Here is a 27,866-nt window from a genome sequence, read left to right on the forward strand (position 1 = left end):
TGTGGGTTTAATTCCCAGGGAATATACTGAAAAAAGTATACATTGAATGCATTGTAAGTTGCTTTGTATAAGCATCTCATAAATGCATTGATGTAAATGTAGTTTGTTAAAGTGTCTAAACTATGTTTAACTACGTTTCCATGTTGTTACCTGGTAAAACTGGTCAAATTTAAATTTTGCACTGCACATAACACCTTCCCAATGAAACTGCTTTTTTTGCGTAAAAACTGCTATTTGCTTTGTTCAGTGGGTTTGATAACTGCATTAAATGTTTGGGAAGATATAAGCTTTATATTCCTAACATGCAATAAGCTGTTCAATTACAGTACAACACTTTTTTATGATTAAATATTAATTCTACCTCCTAATAATAAAAGGGGTATGTCAAATTATGCTTAAAGGAACAGTATGTAGGATTGTGGCCAAAACTGGTATTGCAATCACAAAACTTGTGGCTAAAACTGGTACTGCAATCACACAACTAGTGGCCAATATACAAAATGACAACAAAAACATCAGTTGAGGGCTGCAACTCCACTTTTTAAATGACAATATCCTGGCCGGACCACTGTTGTGAGTGATATAAGTATTTGAAATGTAAATTATGATTAATTCATATAAATTTCTTACATACTGTTCCTTTAAGCCTCTTCTTTTTACCTGTTTATAATGTTGATAAATTACATAAGATGTTACCCGTAAGTTATTCTTGCATCTTTCTGGAAGTATTAAATAATTACAAGACTGGTTTACATCACTGCTGGTATTGTTTTGCTCTTTACTAACTGATACAGTAGATAATAGCACATCTAAAGGACAAACCAACACGAGAGTTGCCTTTTGGGGGGTTTTCCATGCCCGCTGTTAGCACTGTTCCAAAAGATAGGAAGTTCTCTCTTTTTCCTGATCTCCAGCTCAGGGGGGAAGTGTTTTAAATGCTATTACTCCCAGTAGAAATGACCAGGACAGGAAACATGTGGTGGTTTGAGACCTAAACTCTAACCCATTTGATCAAACTCCCACCTGAATCATTCAGGCTTTCTAAGACCATACTGTGTCCCAACAAACAACAACTCAACTAAACAAACCAAAGTATAACTTTATTGGTTTAAGTGTATAAAAATGTAAAACAAATCAATAAATAGTGTTCCTTAAAACAATCTAACCAGTCAAAGATCAAAGATTTTCTTTCCTATGATGACTTTAATTAATAGTTCAATAGTTGAAACATGATTTTGACCAGAGATACAAATTAGCTTTTACTATCTATGTGCAATGCATATTTCAGTCTGACTGAAATCATATTTTTGTATTGTCCTTATTTAAATAAACATGACAGCCAGTCACTTTTGTTCTAAAATACCACACCTTTAATTTTTATTGTAAAACTTATTTTTTCAGGGTGTTTTCTTTAAATTTTTATACTAGTAAGAATGTTTAAGAAAGTTTAAATCTAAATGTTTACCCTAACAAGTACTGTATAAACAAAATATCCCCCCCAAAATTGCATTGTCCATCACTCATACACAATACGTGACCCTTTCTACTGCATTGTTTGCCTTGAAACGTCCTGTGACATGCAAGCTTACTGTTACACAACAAAAGTTGTCCCCTCCCCAGCGTTATTTTCTCGACCCACCCATATCCCACCGGCGGCTTCTCTAGGACATTCTATCTCAACTTGCTAAAAAAACAAGGGAGGTTACCAATACTCAGCCAACCTCCTTACCTCCAGAGAAGAGAAAAAAGAGACACTGTTATAATTGTGGTCCTGTAACTTTACGGTACAGGAAACATGGCCACCTAAATTGTTTACAGACAATGGAATGGTTAAAGGGTCTTCCTCTGCAAAATTAGGCTGTGTGTGACTGCTTAGACACAAGTCTGCACACTCTTTTTATTAATTTCTCACATGCCGGTCTAGTGTACTCAAGGGTGTTTTGATCCTGAACATGTCTCATGCTTATTGTAATTGATTATTTTTTATTAAAAAGTGGTTTGCTTTTGGTGTTTTTGTAGGCTCAACTTGTAGAGCATGACTTTAGCCTCATAAGGTCATGGGTTCAAGCCCAGTGAACCCACATATTGAAAAGAATGATTTATTATTTTGAATGCATTGTAAGTCACTTTGGATTAAAGTGTCTGCCAAATGCTTTAATAAAAATTAAAATGCTTGTTTGTGCACAAATTATTTGACATAATTTTTACAGTGTAGCCTACATATACAAAACTTTTGTAAGATATAATAAGCACTGTTATTTAATGTGTGTTCCCATAGATCAGCTGGATCTTGTAGTCGAGGTCAAGGGTTTGATTGTTCGCCAACAAACATAGCCTACTGATTAAAATAATGTTGCTCATGGTTAAAAGCGTTTGCCAAATGCGTAAATGTTAACCACATTGATAGCCGTTTTAGATAAGCTAGGACCGGAATCAGTGGTCAGTAAAGTGCAAATAAGCGTCTTCTTCGTCTTTTAAGTGCAACCGCATATCTGCACTTCTTGATTGAGTTAAGTTCCTGTCGTAATTGATCCCTGATAAAGTCATCGTCTGGGTTGGCACTAAAGGTCTAGATGTGGACCTTCGGCCTCAAACATAACATAAAATAAACCCGAAATGTTTGATTTTTATAGAGTGTTGCGCTCCTCCCTCATCTCGTCTTGTCCATGAGCGCACTTCCAGTCGCGCGTCTGTCCAGCGCGAGCCCATCAGTGAGCGCGCAACAGGTTCCTGTCCTGTCAGTTTCAAAGCAACGCGAGGATTTCTCCTCCTCCCGTATATAGTTAGTTTTTCCTTCGTATATACAAGTATATTTAAAACCGTATCTTGAAGAGCAGATCAGTCTTTTATAAACGTGATGAGGAGTTTTATTTTTTTCTAACTTTTGAAGTTTGGTTTCATGCCGGGACGCTTCAGCTTTACTGTCGCGTGATGGCAAAGAAATCTCACGTTCTTCCTTTCGTCGACTTTCTTCTGACCATCACCCTGGTTATAGGTAGGACCTACATTTTTAAATCATTATGTTATCATGCAGAGACTAATACCGATACCAATCAATCAATAGCCTACTAACCAATTCATTAAACGGTAGTTGTATTACGCTTTGTTAATTGAATTGCTAAGAGTTAATTTGACTTTATATGATATACTTCTTTAGAAATCCTCTTGTAGGGTACGAAAGTTATCTTTGTGAATAATAGAAGAAACATAGCCCCTGTCGTGTTGTCACTATACATTTTAGGATATTTTAATAAAACATTTAATTGTTATTTAAATTATTATAACTGTTTTTAGTTTATTTATTACATTTTATTATAGCAACAAAAAGTTTGTCATACCTTTATAAAAATAAAGGTTTCTAAAGGGTCCTTTCATATCCACATAGCATTAATGTCTCACAAAAACGTCTTGACCGAAAGGCTTTTTGTTGAATCAAAATTGGTCTATGGCATTGTTTTGAGGAACACTTTATAGCACATTTATAAAAGGATTTATCAACAATGCAAAATATGATCTAATATTGCTAAATATTTATGTGTGTCCCAGTCTGTTTCACCACTGGTTAAAAATAAATTTTTACAATTTGAGCTTATAGTTTCAGGATACAGTTTCAAAATCTGACTTAGTGAGGATTATTTTTACACAATAAAAACAGTTAAATCCTCCTATTCTCTCTTGCCCTTATCTTATGATTCCCACAGTTCACGCTTATTCATCAGATACAATCAGGCCTTCAGCACCATTGTTCTTTCAGTGGCGAGCAATTCAAATGTTATTAAAAAAGGTTAAATACGTCAGTCTCTATGGAGTACATGTGTTTTATCATTGATTGTAAGAGTGTGTGTTCTCTGTGCTGGGTGTGCTGGATCAGGCTTTGGAGCGTGGGGCCATTTAGCACGGCCCCGGCCTATCTGCCCCTGCTTCCTGTTTTGACACATCCACTCCGCTGTCCTATGCAGCTCCAGTGGAAAAATATCCCAGGGTCCCACATCACACTTCTCTGTACAATGCACTGTGCCATGCTGTGCCCTACCACACTTCTACACCCCTTACGATAAAACCAGCCCACTTCATAGGCAATAATTCCCAAACACTCTGATCCCCTGCCTACTGACTGTTTGTATCCTTGCTTTTACACAGACACAAGTAGTAATTTGGACTGTTAGGATGATTGACCAAATACATTAAAAGGCTCTGTTACCCTTAAAAATTTAAATGGAACAAGCTGTTACCTTATGCTAACATGAACTAAAATTGAACTGCATCCACTTTGACCAAAAGCAATAAAACAAGTTGAGCTAGCTGATTGAAGTTAAAATGGCTGACTTAGTTTCTGTTTACAATCTGTTATACAATATTCATTGTACTGAAAATGTATGTATGGAGACCAACACCTTCAAAGTGCTTTAAAAATTAATGAGAACATCTTGAAGTTACAAGAAATAAAGCTGGACATAACTAAAGGTATAGGATTAAACTCCAGCATGCCCTGAGACCCTGAAAAGATGAATGCTGAAATACTTTTGATCTAATATATTACTTGTCTTTCGATGCTTATTGCTCTGCAAATATGATGCCTATTTCCAGTGTTTTGTGTTAAAATTAAAAATTGTGAAACGGTATCTACATTCAGATGGATTTTTAGTATTAAGAGAGACAGATTTCTCGGACTCGTCTCGGACTTGTTCCTTTAAAGCAGAGGTGTCAAACTCATTTTAGGCTGAGGGCCGGATGGTAAATAACGCCACAAAGTGAGGGCCGGATAATTTTTTTAAACCTTAGTGTGCTGATAATTGTCTTAAAATTAACTAAACAAACCAATTAATTAGTTGGTTTAGCAAGAAAACCAGAGAAACACACAGCTCTGTGAAAACTACATTTCATAAGTCACACTCATTTTGTACATATTATACACACAAATTTACATCTGTACAAAACCCACTGGCTTTAGGTTGAAAAGCTTTAATTTAACTTCTTTTCCCTTAATGCCAAAACCATTCACTTTTCTTTGTAATGAGAACAGTCATTTAGAAAATGAAAATGCTAGATGGGGCAATGGCCCAAAAGCAAAAAGGGCACTAAGGGGGTGGTTCTATTATTGTGGTTTTAATAAAGTATTATAAATATGATGTGTTATATTACTAGCATCAACTTAGACTAAGTGATTATAATGGGAAATATAATAACAAGAATTAAAGTCTGCTAAACATTCAATATGATTTACCTGTTGGCTTGATGGAGCTTTGAATCCATGTTTGCAATGTTGAACTGCCTTTAGCAGCCTCTCTTTCCGTTCTCTGTCGTTATTTTGTGAAGGCTTACAAAGTGTGGCAACAACAGCAAATTTAGTGTTTATATTTACTTAGATCTGATCGGGAACATTAAATCGATTAGACAAGCATTGTAACGTTAATACTAAGAATGTGGATATTTTGTTGTTGTTTGCTTGCTAAGTTGTTAGCACTTTTAGAACACCGACAGCAAATCATTACCGGAAGAAATACATAAACAAACGTACAAATTACTAATTCTGCGGTTTAACAACTGATATAATGTAATGAATCTACCTGTTAATGCAACGAACTTCGGAAACTGTCGTCTTCGCTCTCCAGGCAGAGAGTGAACACCGTCACAGAGATGCTGCGGAGCGGTCGGGAAAACGCAAAGTGGATCGCCGGAATCAGTGGATCTTTAGCGGAGCGGTAACAATAAAATGGCAAGATTTTTGGGCACCGTGTTTGATTTTGATTTGATTTGATTTGTTTATTTGCACATTTAAAATACAACTTTAATAAATCCATAAAAGGAAACAAAAGAAAAAAAAATACTGTGCGGGAGAGAGTGAGAAGACCCTAAGGTCTTATAAAACCACCTCCCCGAAATCTCATTAAATGAAACATAATGTTACATGATCAAACAAGACAATACAATCAATACATAAATCATTTTAATATAACAAATTTACAAAATAAACTTATTTGTATATTAACATTTTTTCAATTCTCCTTTAAAAGAGGTTAAAGTGATTTTAGTCTTTAATGCAGAATCTAAATGATTCCATAGGAAAGGCCCTCTGTATTTTAGTGTAGAATGATTAGCTGTAGTTCTACAAAAAGGAAGATAAAAATCTTTGCAGCGCCTTGTGGAGTAAGCATGAACATCCGAAGAATACATGAAAAAGTTTTTAAAAGCTCTGGGCATAATTTTTGCCATATTCACATACTTATACATAAAGATGTTTATGCAATAGATGTTAACATTAAATATTGTCAAGATATTATATTTTATGAAAAGCGGAGCAGATGATGACAATCTATTTGAGTTACTCATTATTCTTAAGAATTTCTTTTGTATTAATAAAATCTTATTTAAATATGTTTGGCATGTTGCACCCCAAACAATATTACAATACAAAATATAAGGATAAATTAAACTGTAATATAATGTTTTCATACATGAAATATCAATTAAAGAGCGAATTCTACTCAATATACCAACAGATTTCATTATTTTTCTGCAAACATATTGAATATGATATTTCCAGGTTAGTTTTTGATCAACAATAACACCTAGAAATTTTATTTGATTCACTTGGCTAATTTTAAAACCATCAATTGATACCTCAATATCTTGATAATGTTTAGTCTATGTTCCGCGTTTTGCTGCTTTCTGCAAGTCTCTCATATTAAAAACGAACTAGACACCCGCCTGAAAGGGTTTTTAAAATATGTATTTAATAAAACTGTATAAATCATCATGCGGGCCGGATTGACATGGCAATAAATTTATTGAATCTTGAATCTTGAATCTCTTGGACACCTTTGCAGGCCGTATCCGGCCCGCGGGCCGCATGTTTGACACCCCTGCTTTAAAGACTCGGTCTTCTTGACTCGGTCTTGGACCACAGTGGGAGGAGAAGGATTTGTAATTTTAGACCGAGTCCTCGAGAACAAAACATTTTTTTATGTTCATATAAAAAACCACACAACACATAACAATAATAATAAAATGCAAAGTTGACGAACATTATTTGAAAATCCGGTGCAATGCAAAGATACTGCCATCAGAGCAATTTATTTATCTCTAGAAAAATAGGCAGAAGATGATGCATGTGACAGGGATTTTTTTTAATGATAGTTAAAGCAGATTAAGACTGCTCCGCTAAACAATTCCCAATCTAGCTTAGACTGTAGGCCTAACTGTTGATTATTAACTGGGGGGGGGGGGTGATATTAAATCATGAATATGAAAAAGTTTTTTATGGTCTTGGTCTCAACTCGGTCTTGACTCAGACTTGCTTCCTCAAAGACTCGGACTCGACTGTATTTAAAAATCAACAGGCTTGGTCTCGACTCGGACTTGCTTCCTCAAAGACTTGGGGCTTGACTCAGGCTTGAGTGTATTTAAAATCAACGGACTCTGTCTCGACTCGGTCTTGACCCTTCAAAGACTCAATCTTGACTCAGCATAGGCGGTCCCGTCCCCATCACTACAGTACAAAATGACACATGTGAAATAAAGTCAGGAAAAAAATATGAATCATATACTGAAAGTCTCAATAAAGTCCCTCTGTAATCTAGATTTTAGTTGAATATTTCAGTAATTAGTAGCTGCATTATACAGTATAAAGGCTCTTGTGTGCGTTTTCTTTCAGCGATCGAGCACAGGTTTGAGCCTGATCCTCCGACTCTAAACATCCCTGGAAAGACTTTTAAAATCAATGCCTCGGATACACTACAGATCACCTGCAGGTAAACTCACTCCTGTCTCTAGTTAACTATGTTACGTCATCATATCTATCTATCTGTCTATCCATCTATCCGTCTGTCCGTCCATCTGTCTGTCTATCTCAAGATGAAAGTAGATACTCTTTTTGTTCTTTAATTTATGCAAAATAAAATGTATGTAATTTTGTTAAAAATATTGTCAGACTCAGCTGATTGTCATATCTGCCCATCACACAGGGGGCGCCAGATTCTGGAGTGGTCTACACCTTTCAACCGAACCCGTTCTGAAAACCGACTTACCATATCAGATTGTAGTGGTGATGGGATGTTCTGTAGCAATTTAACTCTCTCAAAGGCAGTAGCCAATGAGACTGGAGAGTATCGCTGCTTCTACAAAAACCTGCCCAAAGAGGATGGGACCACTTCTGTTGGGATTTATGTCTTTGTACAAGGTAGTACTTTGCCCTAGTGTTGTGGAAAAAGTAAGGATTAATTGAAGACTGGCCATTGAATTATAAGAAAATAATGCACACCCAAGGTGGTAATGCGGCACGAGTGCCGTTACACCGCGGGTTTGCATTATTTTCAAATAATTCAAAGAACCGAAGTCAATTATTCCTCTTATACCGCAGTTATCACAAACATTGCTCTGGTCCCTATTTTTAAGACATTTGAGAAGTTAGGTGTGCGGTTATCAAAAAGTAATGCATATCCATGGAACATTTCTCAACCAATCAGAATACAGCATTCAACAGACCGTTGGTATAACTCAATTTAATTTTCTCAGGTGATGTTGAAATGAAAATCAACACAGAGACTTGTCTTTTGGTTTTATATTCTTGCATCCAACACAGAAAAGCTTCTGCAGGGAAAGTTTAGCAAAATCAGATGTAGCATTTAACATCTCCTACATGGGTGTGAAATGCTTCGGTCAGAAAAACTGTGAAAAACAGGAAAGCATCTAGAGACAGTACAGACAATTTTGCATCAATTTTTAGAACATTCAGTTTCAGGACATTTTGCTCATAGGACTCTTATTTAACTTGTATCACAATTAGCTTTGCAAAGAAAACTTAAAATTACATCCACCCTTGTTTACTAAAATATTTTTCTGTTACAGTCTTAATAGTTAAATGTTGTGTGTGAATGACAGTGAGATTGACAGTCAGAATATTAGCAATAATATTAGTTATTAGTTCAAAATTAATGTGGAAAAGTATCATTTAAACATTTATTTATGGCAACTTCTGGCTTTTTATGGTCTGTAAAGGTTTATAATATACTTTGTTAAGAATAAAACTAAAATCAACATACATTTTATTTTAGTTTGTTTTACTTTTAAAGTTTACAGTGTACAAAAACATCTCATTGGTTACAGATTACCGCATGCCATTTGTCCGAATGGCTCAAGATTTTGATGTGGTGTTTATTCAAGAAAGAGAGCGAGTGGTCATTCCCTGCGTGGTATCTGTGGAGGACCTAAACGTCACACTTTACACAGTGAGTTTATATTCACACATACTCTCATTATACTTTACACAGATACACAGATGCATGCACACTTATAGGATGGGTTTACATGATTACCCCATATTTAACACCGATCTTACACATGACAAAGCCAGTTCAAACCAATCAAAGACAATGAAACAAAGATGAACTAGCTCATAACTTCAACATTTTCAAATGCAAGACAATGTCAAATTGTTCAAGCTTAAAGTTCTTGCAGTTGTATAATATATGTTTATGGTCTTTGCCTTAAACAGAAATATCCAGTAAAAGAACGAGCCACTGATGGAAAAGAGGTGCTTTGGGACAGCAAGAGAGGATTTATCCTCGACAGTCATGTGGTCAGCTATGCCGGTGTAGTCTACTGCGAAACCGTTATTCAAAACGAGACCTATCATTCCTCATCTTACATTGTGGCTGTTGTAGGTAAGACAGATTTGAGAACCTTAAAATGTATACTGTATATTAATATTACTGTTTAAAAAATTTTAGTAAAATCTCATAAATTCTGTTTTGGACATACAGTATGTTTTTTATCTGACTTTTATTTTTAGTTATTTCAACTTATTTACAGTATAATTGATAAATCTTCTGTGTTTGGGGATATAAGTCTGCATGCTTCAAAGTCAGGTTGTATAGAAGTATTTGGTGTGCGATCAGCTGCCCTGGTCTCAAGAGAACAATGCTCCACCCGTCGCGTCCCTCACACACCCCTTTCCCTCTTCCGCAGGATTCAAGATCTATGACCTCACCCTGAGTCCAGCTCAGGAGAGGCTGACGGTGGGGGAGAGGCTTGTGCTAAACTGCACTGCTCATACTGAGCTTAATGTGGGAATCGACTTTCAGTGGACCTTCCTTCATGAGAAGGTCAGTAGCTAAAAACAATCTTCCGGCGTTTGAGTAAACAATAACAATAATGGAAAAAAACACAGTCTCCTTACAGTTGCCTGTTGAAACAGACAGAAAAACTAAACATATTTCTTAATCTGTCTGCAACATCAAAGCACTAAAGGAGGTACATAATAATATTGAGGTATATATAATAATCTCTCCACATTTCTACTCATCTCTATTCATTATTAGTGGTAACTCGGGTATTTCATAGAAATTTTGAGTCATGAATGCCATGTGCCTTATAACACCGGACGGAGCTGCAGGAAATAAAATCATGACAATGTTTAACTTGACACCAGGACATTACATAATTGATGAATTACTTAGAAGTTCATTAGCTTATTAATCAGTGTTCCCACATCAAAAATGAACATTTTTCAGTAGACCTTAAAGCACAAATACTATATTTTTTCAATTTAGGAACTATTGTAAGTGCTCTAATAAGTTCACATTTTCATGTGTGCATTATGGCAGATAGTGATTTTACATAGCAACTTATTACACGGCTCTCTGGAATGCTTGATTCTGATTGTCAGTTGAGACATTTGCAGGTTCGTTCTTTTCAAATAATAACCGCTCCAAAGTAATAACGCATAGCCGGTACTACTTGTACGATTTAAAATCGCTCCGCCCCAATAAAGATTACTGTTTGGCGCCATCTTGTGACAAACACTGGACAGCCACAATTAAGAATGGACAATTTTGACATTAATTTTAACATGTACGGAAAAAACAAAACATTTAAACAGTGGATAGAAGAACGAACAACGACAAGACACAGAGAGCTTACTGAGACTGAACTTGACAAAATAGAGCCTGACAGCTACGAAGCCAACACACAAAAAAATACAGAATGGGCATTAAAACTTCTCAAAGACTGGCTAAAAGAGAAAAAAATGGAGACAGACAACTATGAAGCAGAGGATTTTAATAAGGTATTACGATCATTTTATGCATCTGTGCAAAGTTTCGCGGAAGGATAAAAATGTTAATTTAAAACAAATATGCCAATAAAATGTTTCAAATTCATATTCATGTCCAGTTTTTTTCTTATGTGGCAAGTAGCCATGTAATAAGCGGGATAATGTAGAGGCAGCCGGTAGTTATCGGGAAATAAGCCCCTTCAGTGTGATACAAGACCCTCCGCTTCGCGTCGGGTCCTGATCACACTGTCGGGGCTTATATCCCGATAACTACCAGCTGCCTCTACATTATCCCTTACTTAAGGTGGATTCAAGCTATAAAATTTTCCATATTTTCAATAACCGTGATATACACCCCCATGATTACCAATATTGTGTTAATGGCACAAACATGATAATATTGTAAATAAATAATTCTGCACCCATTAAAATGTTGCTAGGAGCCGCAATGGTTACAAACTCTTTCTGCCTTTCTACTCGTCTTTTAAAGCTCACATAACACACGCTGTTTTTGCATTTCTGATGTTAATCTGGAGTACCTAATAGATTAGTATTACATCCTTTATATCTCCGAAGAGTCTTTAGTTTAATCAGATTTATAAAAGAAAGATTAGCTTTACTGGATCTTTCCAATATCGAATAAAAAATGAAGAAGGAGTGACTACCGCAGGAGGAGCGAGTACGAGTCATGCAACACTATACAACACTGTTTAACTTATGATTCATTACATGTTCGTGTCATTTATATAATATGCACGCGCCTATTTTCAACATAAGACAGTAGTCTTACTTACCACATGCAACTCATGACCCGGTTGGGACTTTTCGATGAAATCCAGCGCATCAAACGCACACGCAAAACTCAGCTGCTACCCCAGATAATAAACTATATCCATTGTTTCCATAAGGCTGGATTTCTTCTCCTTACATCCAAAAACACACTTCTTCATTCATGCCATGTTGAGTTTTGAAATTAAACAAAACTGTGTCACGTGATGTGATGTTTGTAAGTTCTAGCGCCTCCCGCTGATTGACGGGTGGGCGGGGATTTCCGGAGGAAGTGCCCTTAAAAATAAATGATACGTATAGAAACCCCTGAAACGTCAGCTGGACCCGTAATCGAAAAAACTTTCAGAAACTTGTACAAACCCTGGCGAAGTGCATTTAGCACAGAAATACTCTGTAACACGCCCAACTGCTTTTTTTCTTTGCCTACGTTTAGCATGAGGGAACAACTCTATAACTGTGTTTATTAGTCAGAATGCATGAAATACCATTGAACCACCCCTTTAAGTATAATTCATCGTCCAAAAAGAAATAAAACACAAGAAACAATACTAAAGATGAATTGGACTGACCGTATTGTTTATAAAAAAAAACCTGAACAAAAAAACATTACAGTACAGTGAAAATCTGTTATCGTGAGTTCCCTGATCGTATGCATGACCTTTTGCACTGCTAAAGCAATGCTCTGCTAGCTACATGAACACAAGAATGAACTGCGTATTCAGCCTTTCAAACTCTTTGGATACTGCAGTTTTATGATTAACATTACCTAGTTCTGTGGCTAGTTTTAAACCTCTTCTCTCCTCTGTTACAGAGCAGTGCCAACAGCACAATACCACGGTCACGTTATGAGAAATCCAACCGGAAGAAGCTTTGGAACTCATTGGAACTGTCCAATACTCTCACTATAGAGAATGTGACCATACATGACACGGGAGAATATATATGCACAGCCTCCACCGGTCAAATGCAGAAGGTTGCACGTGCCTCCCTCATCGTCTATGGTATGCCCATTATCTCAAATTCTCAAATACACAAAAGTAACCTCAGCTTTACCAAATGAGCAGTGAACTTTGTTTTTGTTGTCATCATACAGTATGATTGGCTAAAGCCCATAGTAATGGGATTTTCAATGGCATAATTTTATCAAGCCAGAAGGATATGGCGTTTTAAGAAGTTTTAAATTTTTTGTTTAAAATTTTCAGAGAAGCCTTTTATTGCCCTGAATGATCAGATGTTTCAGACTGTGGAGACAACCGCTGGCCTTAAAGAGGCAAAAATCATTGTTAAATACTATGCTTATCCAGAGCCCACTGTCAAGTGGTGAGTGAAGCATTTGTGCTATGTATACACTATGCCAATACATATCCATACACCTGCTTTGTCAGAGTGTTTGAGTGTTTTGTCACCATAAAGAATGAATTTGGAAAGACTTTTTTTGTTTTCACTCCTATTCATTCAGGTATAAAAACGACCAGCCAATACCGAAGGATGAGTACAGAATGAATCCTGCCAGAGGATCTCTCACTATATACGATGTTACAGAAAAGGATGCTGGAAATTACACTGTTGTCATGACAAATAAAATCACCAGAGAGGAGCAAAAGAGGACCTTTCAGCTTTTGGTTAATGGTATTGTTAACTTTTTGTCTCCTCTTTATCTTTACTCTTCTCTTGCACTGTTCTTATTCCTATTTGTTATTGTGTGTTCATGTATACAGACCATCCTAGGATATTAGAGAAGGAAGTACCTATGGATCGAGATGTTCATATGTATGGCAGTAGCCCTACACTTAGGTGTACTGCTAGCGGTGGATCCAGTCCTGTCACAATACAATGGCAGTGGATGCCCAGGGAGGACTGTCCAATCAGATTTGAGTAAGTGATATGCCACATGTCTTAAGCTATGTGCTTGTTTGACTTCACTGCTATACAGGACAGTGTACTGTGTATGGCGCACAGTCTAAAAGGGTGTGTCCAAATCCACTTTTTTAAAATTTAACGACATGAAAATGGTTTGTGCGCCTAGCACACAGTCTAAAATGGTTGTTCCTTTTCTCATAAGGAGTAATGGGTGTGTTTGGGGCGCAACATGCAATAAACCAATGAGAGTCTCATCTCTCATCCCCTTTAAAAGACAGTTGTGCTGGTGCCATGCCGATTCCTGTTTAGATGGTGGAATTTGTAAACTGAAAAATTAAGCGGAGGAAGAAGACCACCAGTTCAAGATTGATGATAAAAAAATGAGTTGTTATTTTTTTGTGTTATACATTCTCTTTAAAAGTCGTGTTCTTTCAGTCATGGAAGTAAAATTAGCAGGTTTTTAATTGCTTTCTGTTACTTTTAAATGTATGGATATCCTACATCAGGGTTCCCCAAATCTTACCCTGGAGGGCCGGAGCACTACAGAGTTTAGGTCCAACCCTAATCAAACTTACACACCTGTGATTTTCTACTGATCATGAAGACCTTAATTAGCTTGCACAGGTGTGTTTGATCAGGGTTGGAGCCAAACTCTGCAGTGCTCCGGCCCTCCAGGGTAAGATTTGGGGAACCCTGTCCTACATGATCAGTGATATCTCAAAGAATAACTTACAAATGTGCAAAAAGGTTTGTACTTTAAAATAGTTTATTTGTAAAAAACAGAAAAAATAAAGAATTTACAAACGTGTAGAGAGCCGAAACATTTCAGCACTCGGACAGCGCCGTTAGTGTTTTTAAAAGCATTACTTAAATAGGATCTTATCTCACCATATCAACAGGTACAAAGTCATCACACAATAAATTCGGGGGGTAGAATTAAAAAACATTTCAATATTTGCATTTGTTTAAAGCAAAACATTCAATTACTTACCAGGCTACAGGTGAAGCAGCTCTTTAGGGTTCTAAAGTCTTGTGATCGGTCATTATTTATGTCTAAGAGACTCAATAATAAGCTTTAACATTTTAATCCTTTAATTTTTATATTTAAAAACGTTTGTGTGCTGCTGCCCATCCATGTTTGTAATAAGCAAACGCGCGTTGCATCTCGTTTATAACGTGAAACGTGAAAATGATAATTGGGCAGTTGAAATAGCAAAAGACACTTGCGTCACGCATTTGTTGCATTGTGCCGGGTGAATAATTGGGCCCAATAGTATCTTTAGCCACATTAGCCCTACAGCATGTTAACAAACACGTTTAGAAAAGCTTTTGGGGTTAAATCAACCAGTCAGTCAGTGGCTGTGGGCAGGGCTTTATTAGTGTGACATCACATTAACAAGAGAATTAAAACAGCAGAATGCTTTGGTTTAATGGGGATTTAAAAAGGAGTTGTTTTTTAGTTAGTAGTTGTGTTCATAGTATGGGCCCTTTAAAGGAGCATTTCACCCGTAGAAACATTAATCTTTATTGAAAGTGTGTCATATTTGTAGTCGAAATGTAACATACATTTAGAATTTGGTGCCTATCTGACAGAGAAAAGGGGTGTTTGTAGTCTCACCCCCTCAACATAGATATTGGACTTCCTTCTTTCAATGATGCAAAATGATGATTTTTACATCATTGAAAGAAGGAAGTGCAACACTGAAATCTGTATTTCTCCTGTCTCAGCGACAACTGAAGAAATGATGCATGACCATTCAAAAACATAACTGGGGTTCTAACTATACAAAGCTTAATGCAAATGGGTGAAATGTCCCTTTAAACCATTAAAAAAATACCTTTAGTAGTGACATTTCAACTATTGCTCATTTTCTGTTCAATATGCTTTATTTTATGAAATAATACGGTACATAATAAACATATTTGGTGGTTACAAATGGTATAGCATGACATGGTTCATACAGTGGTGTACAGTACGTGCTGAAGCACATCATATTACATGAACAACAGGATTTCCCCATGACCCTACAAACAGTTTGCTATAATAGGAAACAGTAACCAAACTATTCTTTATTTAGAAACCTTTGTCTTACAGTCATATTAATTTGTACTCTACAAGAAGTTAGAAAGCAAGCTAAAAATGACATAATTTGCATTAGCATTTGTATTTTTATGGCGAGATGTTTTACATTTATGTTGTTCGTTTTCTTTTTAAACAACACATTTCTATAATATGTTTCATTTTTCACAATATTTTCTTGCCATTCATTGCTTTCATTTTTGTTAGTTTAATTATTTACGGATGGTGTGCAAATGCATCCCACAGTACAGTTCATGAGAACGATTTGTTCTAATTGGGCATTCATCCTGAAATAACTTTTGTTATTGGGCCAACCAGAATGATTGCTTATTTGGATCATGCCATTATGCTAAAAAACCATCACCAGGGAGTTTTGGTTGACTTTGACTGGCAGACTGAATTCACAGAACACCTCTTCCAAAGATGTTGTGATCATGTAATGAATGTTCAGGGTCAACCATCACGCAAGCCTTATCTTCAGACTGCACCCCCACCTACATCCGTAAACCTCATCACAACTTCCTGTTGTTCTTAAACCAGACGGATTCAAATCCTCTGTCCTTGATCAAACGAGAAAAAATAGCACAATGTCACAATGCGTCCTACTAACAAGTGTTTACTCTGGACAAACTTCTCCTTACCTTTCAATTTAGTTTCAATGTTCTATTTTTGTGTTTTTTTTTCATCTATTTGTTCTGTTTCCTTTCTTTCTTTGTCTTGTCTCTGATGGTCTGACCTACAGTATGAGGAACTGATGTCTGTCTAACCCTGATCTCTGTTTATTGATATTTCTGATCATTCCCTCTGGTCATGATGTGTAACAGTAGTAGAAAATGAACTACCTATGACCGAATGAATTATGGGATGGTTTTAGATTGTGACAGTATTGTAGCAATACTGTATTTAATTGTGCCAGCTGGTGATGTGTAGGCCTATAGTAAGGTGTTTATCTCTGAATGTCTTCTTATATGTGGCATCTTATTGTGAGACAATCTGTACATGTATTTTATATCTTGACACGTGGCTTCATGGTTTCACAGCCGAAATATTGGAATTATTGATTTTTAAAATTGTAATCTCCTGGCCTGTAAACGAAATAGATACTCATAAAATCTTGAGAAAACTTGCAACCGGGGGTCTCCAACCTTTTTTTGGGCAAGGGCTACCACAATTGTTGATTTTATTTAATGTTCATCATCATCATTTATTTAATGATAATTTTTTTAAATGTTAACATACATAAAAATAAGCGTTTATTAGTGTAATAAATAAATAAATATTAAAATTGAGGCTATTAATAGAATGTGCTTTGGTGGGTGACTCACAGACTCCGTGGGGTCAACCTGGTGGAGACCATTGGTTTAGACAATATTTTAAAAAGGCCTTTTAAACCTTTAGTAAGCTTGAGAGTGAAATCTGTATAAAATTATTTGTTTACAACATATAATGTGTGTTTATTCACAGACCCAAGGCAGAGCAGAATGTGGTGAAGTGTGACAAATGGAGGGACATATTTAACAACACAGGGAAAAATCCCATCGGCAGCCCCACATCAATCACTGACCGCTCTCTGAAGGTAAACATCCCCAATTATCTCCCTAACAAAAAGTTATTGAATCCCTTCCAGTGAACCACCCAAAATGATATTTGGAATATCTCAGATCATGCCAGGATAGGAATTCTCAGATTTCCCCAAAGCGAACAAATGCCTAATGTCATTAAAGTGAGAAATCCTTTACATTTACATTAAAGTATGCATTTGACAGACCCTTTAATCCTAAAAGACTTATTGTGCATTCAAGGTATACATTTCAATGACTACGTTTTCATTGCGAATTAAACCCACAATTATTTTACTAAAATTGTAAAAAAAAATGACTTCACATTACAAATATAATTTAAATTCTTGCTCATATTATGACTTAGATAATACAAATGTAATAAATACCAATGTGCATTAAATGCAAAACAGAAGCAAGGCATTTGGACTGTATTTAAATTTTTAAATTATCCACTGCCCTCTGATACAGTTTTGATGTTCCAATGTGTGCTTTTTCACAGACTATTAGCACACTAAAGATCCAGAAAGCAGTTGACCATGCTCTTTACAGGTGCATTGCCACCAACAAGATGGGAAACGATGAGAGAGTCGTTGTGTTTCAAGTAGCTCGTAAGTGCTTCAGTAAATGCATCATTTCCATCTGCATACTACAAGAGTCTTTTCATAATTGTAACATCAGTTATTGTATACTATATCCATATTACATACTGTATGGTATACAATTGTTCAATTACCTACTGCCAATAGGAGCTTACAATGCTAACATCCTACTTTTGTCACTCACAGGTTTTCTAAGTCTCAGTGTGCTACCCTCTAACAATCCTATTGAGGGGGAAGACGTGGTATTGCGCTGCGTAGCCGATCGACTGCTCTACACTAACTTGCGTTGGTATCGAGTAATAAACATAGCAAACCCGAATGCTCTTCAAGCGGCAGTGCCCTGTGACACCCTCACTTTGGTGCCACCCCTCCAGCCAAATGTTACCATATTAGGCCTGCAGGGCACCAATACAACACTGGACCTGCTCATTTCAAATGCCGCTATGAAAGACCAGGGCCTCTACGCTTGCCAGGTGGAGAACGGGCGGACCAGTGAGAGAACCTGCTTACTTCACAATCTCAGACTTAGAGGTGTGTCCGACATTCAGCTACACACAGTGCTTTTAGGGTGATCGGGTTTTAGCTGTGCAAGTTTCATACAATAATTTACTTAAGGATTGTAATGAACGTAATTCAGGTGCGCAATAAATGCACTATAAAGTCAATGTTATTCTTAAAAATACGATTGCTATTTAAATTTAGTTAATTATGGGGTTTCCTGAACAGGGCTTATCCCAGACTAAAATGCAGGTTTGAGCTGTCTCAATTGAAAAAACACCTTGTTCTGACTTATCTTAACATATATCAGTGCCATTGTTTTGTCTCAAGACCAGTATTGTTTTTTGTAAGGTTTGTTTGTAAAACTACGCATATCATGAAAATCTGACTTTTTTATATATGTTTAAGTGCTATAATTGGGTCCCCAGTGCTTCTATTAACCTAGACAATCTGAAAAAGATCAACCCAGTAACTTAGTTTTGGTTAACCATTCTCTGCAAGCATGTGAAAAAATAGGTCATTGAAATCTGGCTCCCCTGTGATGTCAGAAAGGGATAATACCGCCCCTTAATCTGCACTATCCAGCCACTGCGCTGCCATTTAGTGCAGAGATCAGCTCATTTGCATTTTAATGCTGCGCTCAGACCAGCCGCGGTAGAGGTGTCAAGCGCGAGTGATTTCAATGTTAAGGCAATGTGAAGACGGTTTGACGCGCGTCTGGAGGTCTCGCGGCGCGAATAAGGCGTTTAGCGCGGCGAGGTAGACGCAATTCTGCCTCATTCGCGCGTCTATTTGAGCGTTGACACGGGAAACACGCGAGTTGAAAAATGTGAACTTTAGTAGTGACGTGATTAAAGGAAGCGAGCGGAGTCGCAGAAGCCCATCCACTAAAAAAAATGATTCATTGAATTTAATCAATTTTTTTAAGATAAGTGGTTGCAAACAATTTATTTAAGATAAATTTAAAAAAAATTTTTATATTTTATTTTAATCTACTAATCTTTTTTGTTTAAATGTAGCATAAATAAATTGATTGCAACCACTTACACCAAAAAATTGATTAAATTCAATAAATAATTTTTTTCAGTGTCCCATGACGCGAATTTCGGCGTGAATGTCTCGATGACTAGAATTTCACACGCCAATAAAGCGAGTAAACTCAAAATGTTCAAGCGGCAAACTAGACGCGGTAGACGCGAATTTGACGCCTCAAACGCGGCTGGTGTGAACCCACGATAAAGGACACACCCAAAAACGGCACATTTTTGCTCAAACCTACAAAATGGCAATTTTAACATGCTGTAATAAATTATCTATATGATATTTTGAGCTAAAACTTAACGTACTGGGGACACCAAAGACTTATTGGAAATCTTAAAAAAGTCTTGTAAAATGTCCCCTTTAATGTTCTAATGTAACTAAGTAACCCTGCCTGGGAAACCGGCCCTAATAGACCGTATCTTGTTGAGGAAACTCAGGGTTCTTTACCCTAACAATTTGCCTTCACCGTGCACATGCAAATATAAATGTAGCCTACCCAAACATAACTTAGAAATGCAATTTCACTGAAATGTGTGATCCAGTTATGTCACGTGCTTGAAACTTCTATTAGTTTTCACTTCTTTGTGAGTTCACCCCTCCTCCTGCTTGAGCTTGAGCAATTTTCTTCAGTTGAATTGCATTGCAGTGGTTGTGAATGTACATTACAGCGGCTCATTTTGCTTTGCAGCTCTTGAGATGTCCAGAATTGTGACCAATCTTACTGACCAGAGGGTAAATGTGAGCGACTCCACCACTCTTGTGTGTGAGGTGTCTGGAACGCCAACCCCTCGTGTGGTGTGGACGAAAGACAACCACACTGTCATAGAGGGATCAGGTGAGGGGAAACATTTTTGGAAAAGCTTCAAAATTCAAAAGCTCTGTTTGTAGTTTTGTCAACTGTGGAAAAATCTATGAATGGCCACAAACTCAGGGTTGTTTTGCATGTCTGTATGAAAATTATTTGGCTAGAGGAAACAGCTGTTGGGTCTTGTATACGTTTGCCTGCCCAAAGGTTTAAGCAATCTCTAAGGCCAACTATTTTTATTTTCCTAACTTTTTATCCCAATTCTAAGCCAGCTATTCCAAACAGCATCTCTAATTTGGGGTTGAACATTCGGCCAACCGTAGTTTACAGTTGAAACCAAACCAGTGATGTTTTTATAGTGTTAAAGAGCTGCTTTTACAGCTTATGATGTCACACACGTTAACCTTACTTAACGCATTTTACTGTCTTACTGGCATATGGTAACATTCATGTTGATGTTTGTCAGGTGTGATTCTTAAAAGGTCGAATCGTGTCTTGACCATCCAACGGGTGAAAAAAGAAGACAGCGGTCTGTATGTATGTACAGCTTGTAACCAGCATGGCTGTGATTCTGATGAGGCCCGTATCATTGTCGATGGTAAGTCTATTCTGTCATCATATACAGTACACTACTCAACTAACATTAACATAATAACTTTAAAGGAAAACATAACCGTTTTTCAATATTTTACTATGTTCTTACCTCAACTTAGATGAATTCATACATACCTGTCTGTTTTCAATGCATGCACTTTTAATTTTTGTGCGGCGTTTCTTGAATGTGTTGGCATTTAGCCTAGCCCCATTCGTTCCTATGGCTCCAAACAAACAAAAGTTTTATTTTGTGCCACCATACTTCCTCGTGTAACTAACTACTCATGTCTTTAAATAGAGAAAACATGGAAGTGTTTGATGGCTTGTAAATTCATCCCTGTTTGGATCCTAAGGAATGAATGGGGCTAGGCTAAATGCTAACACATGCATGAGGCACTGTACAAAGATTAGAAGTGCACGCATTGATAAAAGATAGGTATGTATTCATTTGTCTAAGTTGAGGTAAGAACATAATAAAATATTGAGTTTTCCTTTAAGGGACAGATCACCCCAACATTAAAATTCTTTCATCATTTGCTCACCCCAAAACCGTTGCACTGAAGAAAAATGCAATTAATATGTTTCATTGCCTCAAAAATGAATTATTAAATGGATAGTTCCAGTCCTTGATTATGATTGGTTCAGCTTGCTTGCTCAGTGCTAACCACTTTGTTAAATTATTTCTGAATTGCTTTGTTGGAAGAACAAGGGGTTGTGTACACCAAGGCATTTTCGCCTGCGGTCGGTGTATGTTTTCAATTGTTTCCAGTGGAAGCGCTGCACTTTCAGAAATGAGAGCAGCTTTGTCCACGCTGAGTGCCAAGGTGCTCAGTGTTTTTCCATGCCCAGCGCTGAGCACCCAGAGTTTAAGGCCCTGTCCCAAATGGCACCTTGTGGACTTCCCTGAGAGTCACACTTTGATGACATCATGTAGTGCAGACTAAAGACCCTTGACATGAGTCATGAGGGTGCACCGGAATCGTATTTTGGGACAGACTTGAGCGTCACGCTGGTAATAGGAAGAGAAGTTGCTCATCAATGTAAACTCCTCCCATTTGTTGTCTGATTGGTCTGATTGCTCTTTCGCAAGGACTTCTGAGTTGGTCAAGTGCGTGGAGCCTGCAGCAATGCGGGCTTTGCTGAAGACCGCATCAAGGGTGCAAAGGGGGTGCTGATGAGCGCACTGCGAAGCGCAAAAATGACAAATGGGACAACCTACGGACTCGTAAACTAAGCAAGCATGCGCAATTTAAAGCCATGAGACAGTCCACGTAAAGTGCGCAATTTGGGACAGGACCTAAAACGTTTAACTTTGGCTCATCAGCGTTACTTTTCACTCAGCCATCCTTCCAATCACAGTAGAGGAGGGGCGGGACAAATACCACAACAACTAACCGGTGCATTGAACAACAACTGATAAACAAAACAGAAATATCATAGCAACCCGTGTGCCTAGAAATGCTGGCAATCGCCCACAGTTGGCGTCCGCCTGACGTTTTCCACCGCGCTTAAATGCTTTGGTGAAAACGCCCCTGATATATCCGAAATATCATTACATGTTTGTGACCTTGCCAGGCATGTGGAATAACCTTTTTTTAAAGTGAAAATCCTATGGGTTTGTTAAGTCGTGATGTAATATTGTTTCCGAGTCCAAGCCTCCACTCATTTTAATAGAGGATATTATTTAAACAGTCCATGTCTGGGTGTTTCTCACGAAACCATTGAAAAACCACGGCACTAATGATTTTAGCTTTAAAATGTGTAATATAGTAACATTAAAAAGCATCAGAATTAACACAATACTGTGTTCCACCTAGCACAATGTGTGATTTCAACATAAGAATTTATAATTGTAAATTTTATCTCATTTTCTGCTGAAATTCTCATTACCGCACCGCAATGTGTCCGGCTGTGTTTGAACATGCGTTATGTTTTAATTTAATCAAATTAACACAAAAATATTAAGAAAAAAAATAAATGGATGTTTTGCTAGACTACTTTAGATGACAGAAAAAATATTTACTGAATATTCATGTATAATAATAATAATAATAATGAAGAAAAATTAGGAAAATTATGTGTCCATGCCTGATGTTCTCATCCTCCGCAACACTTTTTGAGAACAGTTTAAGCACACATACAGAATTTTAATAAAGTTTGATTTTGAGATTTTTTAGGACTCATTTTTTAAATTATGTTACAAAAAGTGTTAAATGATAAGTAAAAGTTTTTAAATTAATGTTCCCATTTACTCCAGACTTTGTTTTTCAATGTCTGGTGGGAAAAAAAGAAAATTTAAGCAATTTTTACATTTTCATGCTTGACATTTTTAAAACCAAGTTTTCGTGAGAATCACCCGTCTGATCATCTCGGATTTTGTTAATTATGGAGATAAAAATTAGGATCGGTTGTTTTTATGAGTTTTGCATTTTCATTAGCTTTTGTACAGTAAATTCACTGTAAACTATGGCTTCAGGGAGATTATTGCTTTATTTTCCATTAACTTTTAATGATCTTTGTGGGAATGCCCAGCACTAGAATGCATAAATCGTGCAAAATTGTAACTCCAAATATCACATTGTGCCCATGCCATCAAAGACACATTTTAAGAGGAGGTGTCTAAAATTGTCACTGATTTGAGGCGAGTTCAGTGTCTTTAATCCGGATTTGAGTAGAGATTGTGTTTTAATCAAAGCTCCGTGGCAAAAATAGCTCTCTGTAGTCAGTCAGGAAGGGGACTCTGTTAGCGCACATCCTTTACGGAGTGCTAAAAGGAAACAAAACAAAATCCCAGAACACAAAGAAGAGTAAATTGACCCACCCTCCCTCTCTCTCTCTCTCTATCATTGGTTGAGTCACTTGCATCTAGGCATTCTTTCAGTCGTTCACATCACACACATAACAGAACAGAGAGACACATAAATAGCAGCCATAAACAGACACAGTGTGTACGTGACTCATCTCTCAACATCACTGTTTCTACTTGATGTGTCAATGCAAAGGCGACAGTCACACGCCAGTAAGGCCTGCTAACAAGGAGTGCGGTTCTCACGCGAAGAAAGAGCGGAAGAGAAAAAGAGAGAAATAAACTTGGTCCTCTATATCTCCACTGACCAGTCGCATGCTGTAGTATAGATAAGAGAACATGGCACATTTTACCTTTTCATGTTAACCAATTCCTGCGTGTTGATTTTGGCTTCAAATTGCTTTCTAATGTTCAGGCTTATTTTGATTGGATTAAATATCAGGTCAGCACACAATTCGAATTCCTCGCGATTGTGTCTATCATAAACGCCCAACTGAATACAAATTTCCTGGCAGGTTGTCACGAAGAATTTATGCCTTTCTTTATAGAAACATTTATTTGGTTTAATAACAAAATCTGAAATTTTAAACAGGTTAAATATTTTGACATTTATTATATTATTTTATAAATATATCATAAACAAATATTAAAGGGACACTCCACTTTTTTTGAAAATATAGTTATTTTCCAGCTTCCCTAGAGTTAAACTTTTGATTTTTACAGTTTTGGAATGCAATCAGCTGATCTCCGGATCTGGCGCTACTACTTTTAGCATAGCTTAGCATAATCCATTGAATCTGATTAGACCATTAGCATCACGCATAAAAAAATAACCAAAACGTTTTTATATTTTTCCTATTTAAAACTTGACTCTTCTGTAGTGACATTGTGTATTAAGACCGGCAGAAAAGTGGCAGAAAATAGTCCCCTGCTATTAAAAGTTACGAAGGTGACTATTTCCGGCTGCTGCGTAATATTATTGCGCCTCCTGCAGCCATGTTACAGCAGCAAAGTCCTTGATTATTACGCCAGTTGGAGAGTATAGTTCCTAGCCATATCTGCCTAAAAAATCACAACTTTTAATTTTCTGTCGGTCTTACTACACGATGTAACTACAAAATAGTCAAGTTTTAAATAGGAAAAATATCGCAACTCTTTGGTTATTTTTAAGCACGATGCTAATGGTCTAATCAGATTCAATGGATTATGCTAAGCTATGCTAAAAGTGGTAGCGCCAGCCCCGAGATCAGCTGAATAGATTTCAAAACGGTAAAAATGTAATGTTAAACTCTAGGGGAGCTGGAAAATGAGTATATTTTCAAATAAGTGAAGTGTTCCTTTAATAGCTTAAAAATGGAACTAATACACTTTTTTTTTCAAATCATTATTGGTTATTAAACATTTGGGTTAAAGACAAGTAATCAGTTCATGTGTTCTTGTGACCCATCCAACAGGTGCTGAAGAGAAGATGAATGTTGAATTGATCATGCCTATCGGTGCTGTCGTCATCGCCATGTTCCTCTGGCTCCTTATTGTCTTCGTCATTCGCAACAGGAAACGGGTAACATTCCAGTACATCCCTCACTTCTGTATGCTCGCAAGCGCACACATTGCTCTTCTCTGACTGATTCGAAGTGACTCTCCAGGCTGTCTTTATTGTGTGCTCAGCCCACATTCTGCTCTGGTGTGTCACATAGAGCACACCGTTTTGTGCCCCAGGCCCTGTGGTACCCTGGCCTTAATTCGGCAGTATGTAGGGATGGGGTAGCTTCCAGCAAACCAATTAGTGGGCTTTTAACAGAACAGTGCAGGAGATTCTGGAAGATCATGGTCTCATGTAGCTAAACTTTTGACTTGCAGCATAAAGTCTGGTCCTCATCGCAGCTTAGTGTAGGCAAGAACCGCCTACTTAGACAGGAGAGACCGTCTGACTTGAAATGAAACCAATCACAGTTTGTCTTGTTTATACGTTAGGGATTTAGTTATCTGTAAATAGATTAAACCATAATAATAAAATTGAAAAACAATTTTATGTAAACTAAACACGAGACCAGTGGTCTCCAACATGGTGCACACGGGAGTCTGTGAGGTGCCCGCCAAAGCACACACTATTAATAGTCTCAATTGTAATATATTGCATATTTTTATATGTTTTTCATGTATGTTAACATTTTAAACATTGATAAAGCATATCAACAAGTAAAATAAAATAGAATCAACCAATAAAACAAAAACGTTTTGAGTAGATAAGTATCAAAAAGTAGCCCTCCAGATTGTTTTATCCATTGTGGTAACCCTTGCTCACAAAAAGTTAGGAGACAAATTCACAGATATAACTTAGGAAACTATTTTAAACTTTTATATGGCTAAATTTCACTCTCTCCTTTTTCACAGCCTAATGAAGGAGATCTAAAAACCGGCTACCTGTCAATGATCCTTGACTCAGATGATATGCCAATGGACGGACACTGTGAAAGACTGACCTATGATGCCAGCAAATGGGAATTCCCTCGTGACAGACTGAAACTAGGTAAGACTGAGCCTTGCTGATACATCATCTCTGATGTTGGCTAAATAATGAAATATCAGCATTTAAACAGTTAAAAACAAATATGTTACTGTACATGCACATGTCAAGTGGTTCACAAATGTGTTTTCCAGGGGAGCCGCTGGGCAGAGGAGCATTTGGTCAAGTTGTAGAAGCGACTGCATATGGTATTGAGAAGGCCACCACCTGCACTACGGTAGCAGTGAAGATGCTCAAGGGTATGAAGCTGCTCTTCTCTGATCTCACATCTGCTGTAGATGCGGTTTATACGTTGCATTTAGTATTTTTTGTTTTTATAATTTTCTACAATTTATGTTAACAACATAACAGTTAAGTAAGAATCCTGTGAGGATCTTGTTTACAAGAAATTCTCATATTTTTTGCCAATGTCAATGTTTCAGATTTGATCATTTGAATAGTGACCATTTTAAGTCATAGCAACTGTAATCATAGGCTATGCAACATAAAAAAATGAGTACATGCATACACATTTACAAACGACTATAAATGTTATATATACAGTATGCTCATTTGAGTGTCTGACCTGTGTATCCTAACACACTTGGCTGCAATATTCCCAAATTCCAACAGAGGGTGCCACTGCCAGTGAGTACCATGCTTTGATGTCTGAGCTGAAGATTCTCATCCACATTGGGCACCATCTTAATGTGGTAAACCTTTTAGGAGCCTGCACCAAACAAGGAGGTGAGCATACATGTTTTGAGCTCTACATATCTTCAAATCTCTCAATTCCTTTACTAAAGGCAAACACAATGTTCAACAATATGTGTATTAAAGGGATAGTTCACAAAAAAATGAAAATTATGTCATCATTTATTATATTTTTAATGAACACAAATGAGGATATTTTAAAGAATGATTGTAAACAAGCATCTGGGGAATCATTGTAAAAATAATACAATGGAAGTGAGTGGTGCCCCAGTTCTGTTTGGATATTTTTATTTTATTTTATTGAAACAAAAACAAAAAATTATACAAGTTTGGAGCAAGTAAATGATAGCAGAATTTTCATTTTTCTGTGAACTATTACTTTAATGTTTATGGGTTTTCAAATAAAACAGTCACTTATTTTCTCTCACTCTCTCATTCACTATTACAGGACCCTTGATGGTGATTGTGGAGTACTGTAAAAACGGTAACCTCTCCAGTTATTTGAAAAGCAAGCGAGGAAATTACAGCCCTTACAAGGTAAAAGGCCTATAGATTATTAGTAGCAGCACTTATTGTACCCATATTTTAAATGGAGGGTCTATTTACACTAAGTGCAAACAGGGACTCTTAGACTAGCTCCGCCCACCAATGTCTGGTTGGACCACTAAAGTAAAAAAAGATGCACAGAAATGAATGGCTTTAGTGGCACAGGCAGTAGAGAGTATGGCTTGTGGGACTGACTTTTGGCGCGATGTTGCTGGTTTGAATACGCCTTTTGCCAACCTCGCTTATCTCCCTTTTCCTATCGAATTTGTTTTCAGTAAAATTACGAAATTATTTGAAAAGTGAAAATGAAGTGCCTAACATTCATGTTTATTAAGAATAAAGTATTTATTGGGTAGGGTTAGGGATCGCTGTAGGGAGGGCTTTTATTCTCTTAATAATGCAGCATGCATTTA

General features: G+C 37.0%; 1 protein-coding gene across 1 annotated transcript in view; it reads left to right on the top strand.

Annotated features, from left to right (window-relative positions):
* The first annotated feature begins 2,688 nt into the window (after positions 1–2,688).
* kdr (kinase insert domain receptor (a type III receptor tyrosine kinase)) overlaps positions 2,689–27,866 on the top strand; it is a 33,673-nt gene continuing 8,495 nt past the window's right edge. Inside the window, exons 1-20 of the mRNA XM_073855959.1 lie at positions 2,689–2,995; positions 7,655–7,751; positions 7,965–8,179; positions 9,106–9,227; positions 9,494–9,662; positions 9,967–10,103; positions 12,654–12,843; positions 13,045–13,162; positions 13,302–13,471; positions 13,561–13,717; positions 17,247–17,358; positions 17,844–17,952; positions 18,130–18,474; positions 20,171–20,317; positions 20,754–20,885; positions 25,142–25,248; positions 26,082–26,217; positions 26,349–26,453; positions 26,827–26,940; positions 27,356–27,444. Of these exons, the coding sequence (XP_073712060.1) occupies positions 2,932–2,995; positions 7,655–7,751; positions 7,965–8,179; positions 9,106–9,227; positions 9,494–9,662; positions 9,967–10,103; positions 12,654–12,843; positions 13,045–13,162; positions 13,302–13,471; positions 13,561–13,717; positions 17,247–17,358; positions 17,844–17,952; positions 18,130–18,474; positions 20,171–20,317; positions 20,754–20,885; positions 25,142–25,248; positions 26,082–26,217; positions 26,349–26,453; positions 26,827–26,940; positions 27,356–27,444 (2,835 nt within the window). The 5' untranslated portion in view covers positions 2,689–2,931. The remainder of the gene's footprint in view (positions 2,996–7,654; positions 7,752–7,964; positions 8,180–9,105; positions 9,228–9,493; positions 9,663–9,966; positions 10,104–12,653; positions 12,844–13,044; positions 13,163–13,301; positions 13,472–13,560; positions 13,718–17,246; positions 17,359–17,843; positions 17,953–18,129; positions 18,475–20,170; positions 20,318–20,753; positions 20,886–25,141; positions 25,249–26,081; positions 26,218–26,348; positions 26,454–26,826; positions 26,941–27,355; positions 27,445–27,866) is intronic.

This window comes from Misgurnus anguillicaudatus, chromosome 18, assembly GCF_027580225.2.
Source record: "Misgurnus anguillicaudatus chromosome 18, ASM2758022v2, whole genome shotgun sequence".
Lineage (NCBI taxonomy): Eukaryota > Metazoa > Chordata > Actinopteri > Cypriniformes > Cobitidae > Misgurnus > Misgurnus anguillicaudatus.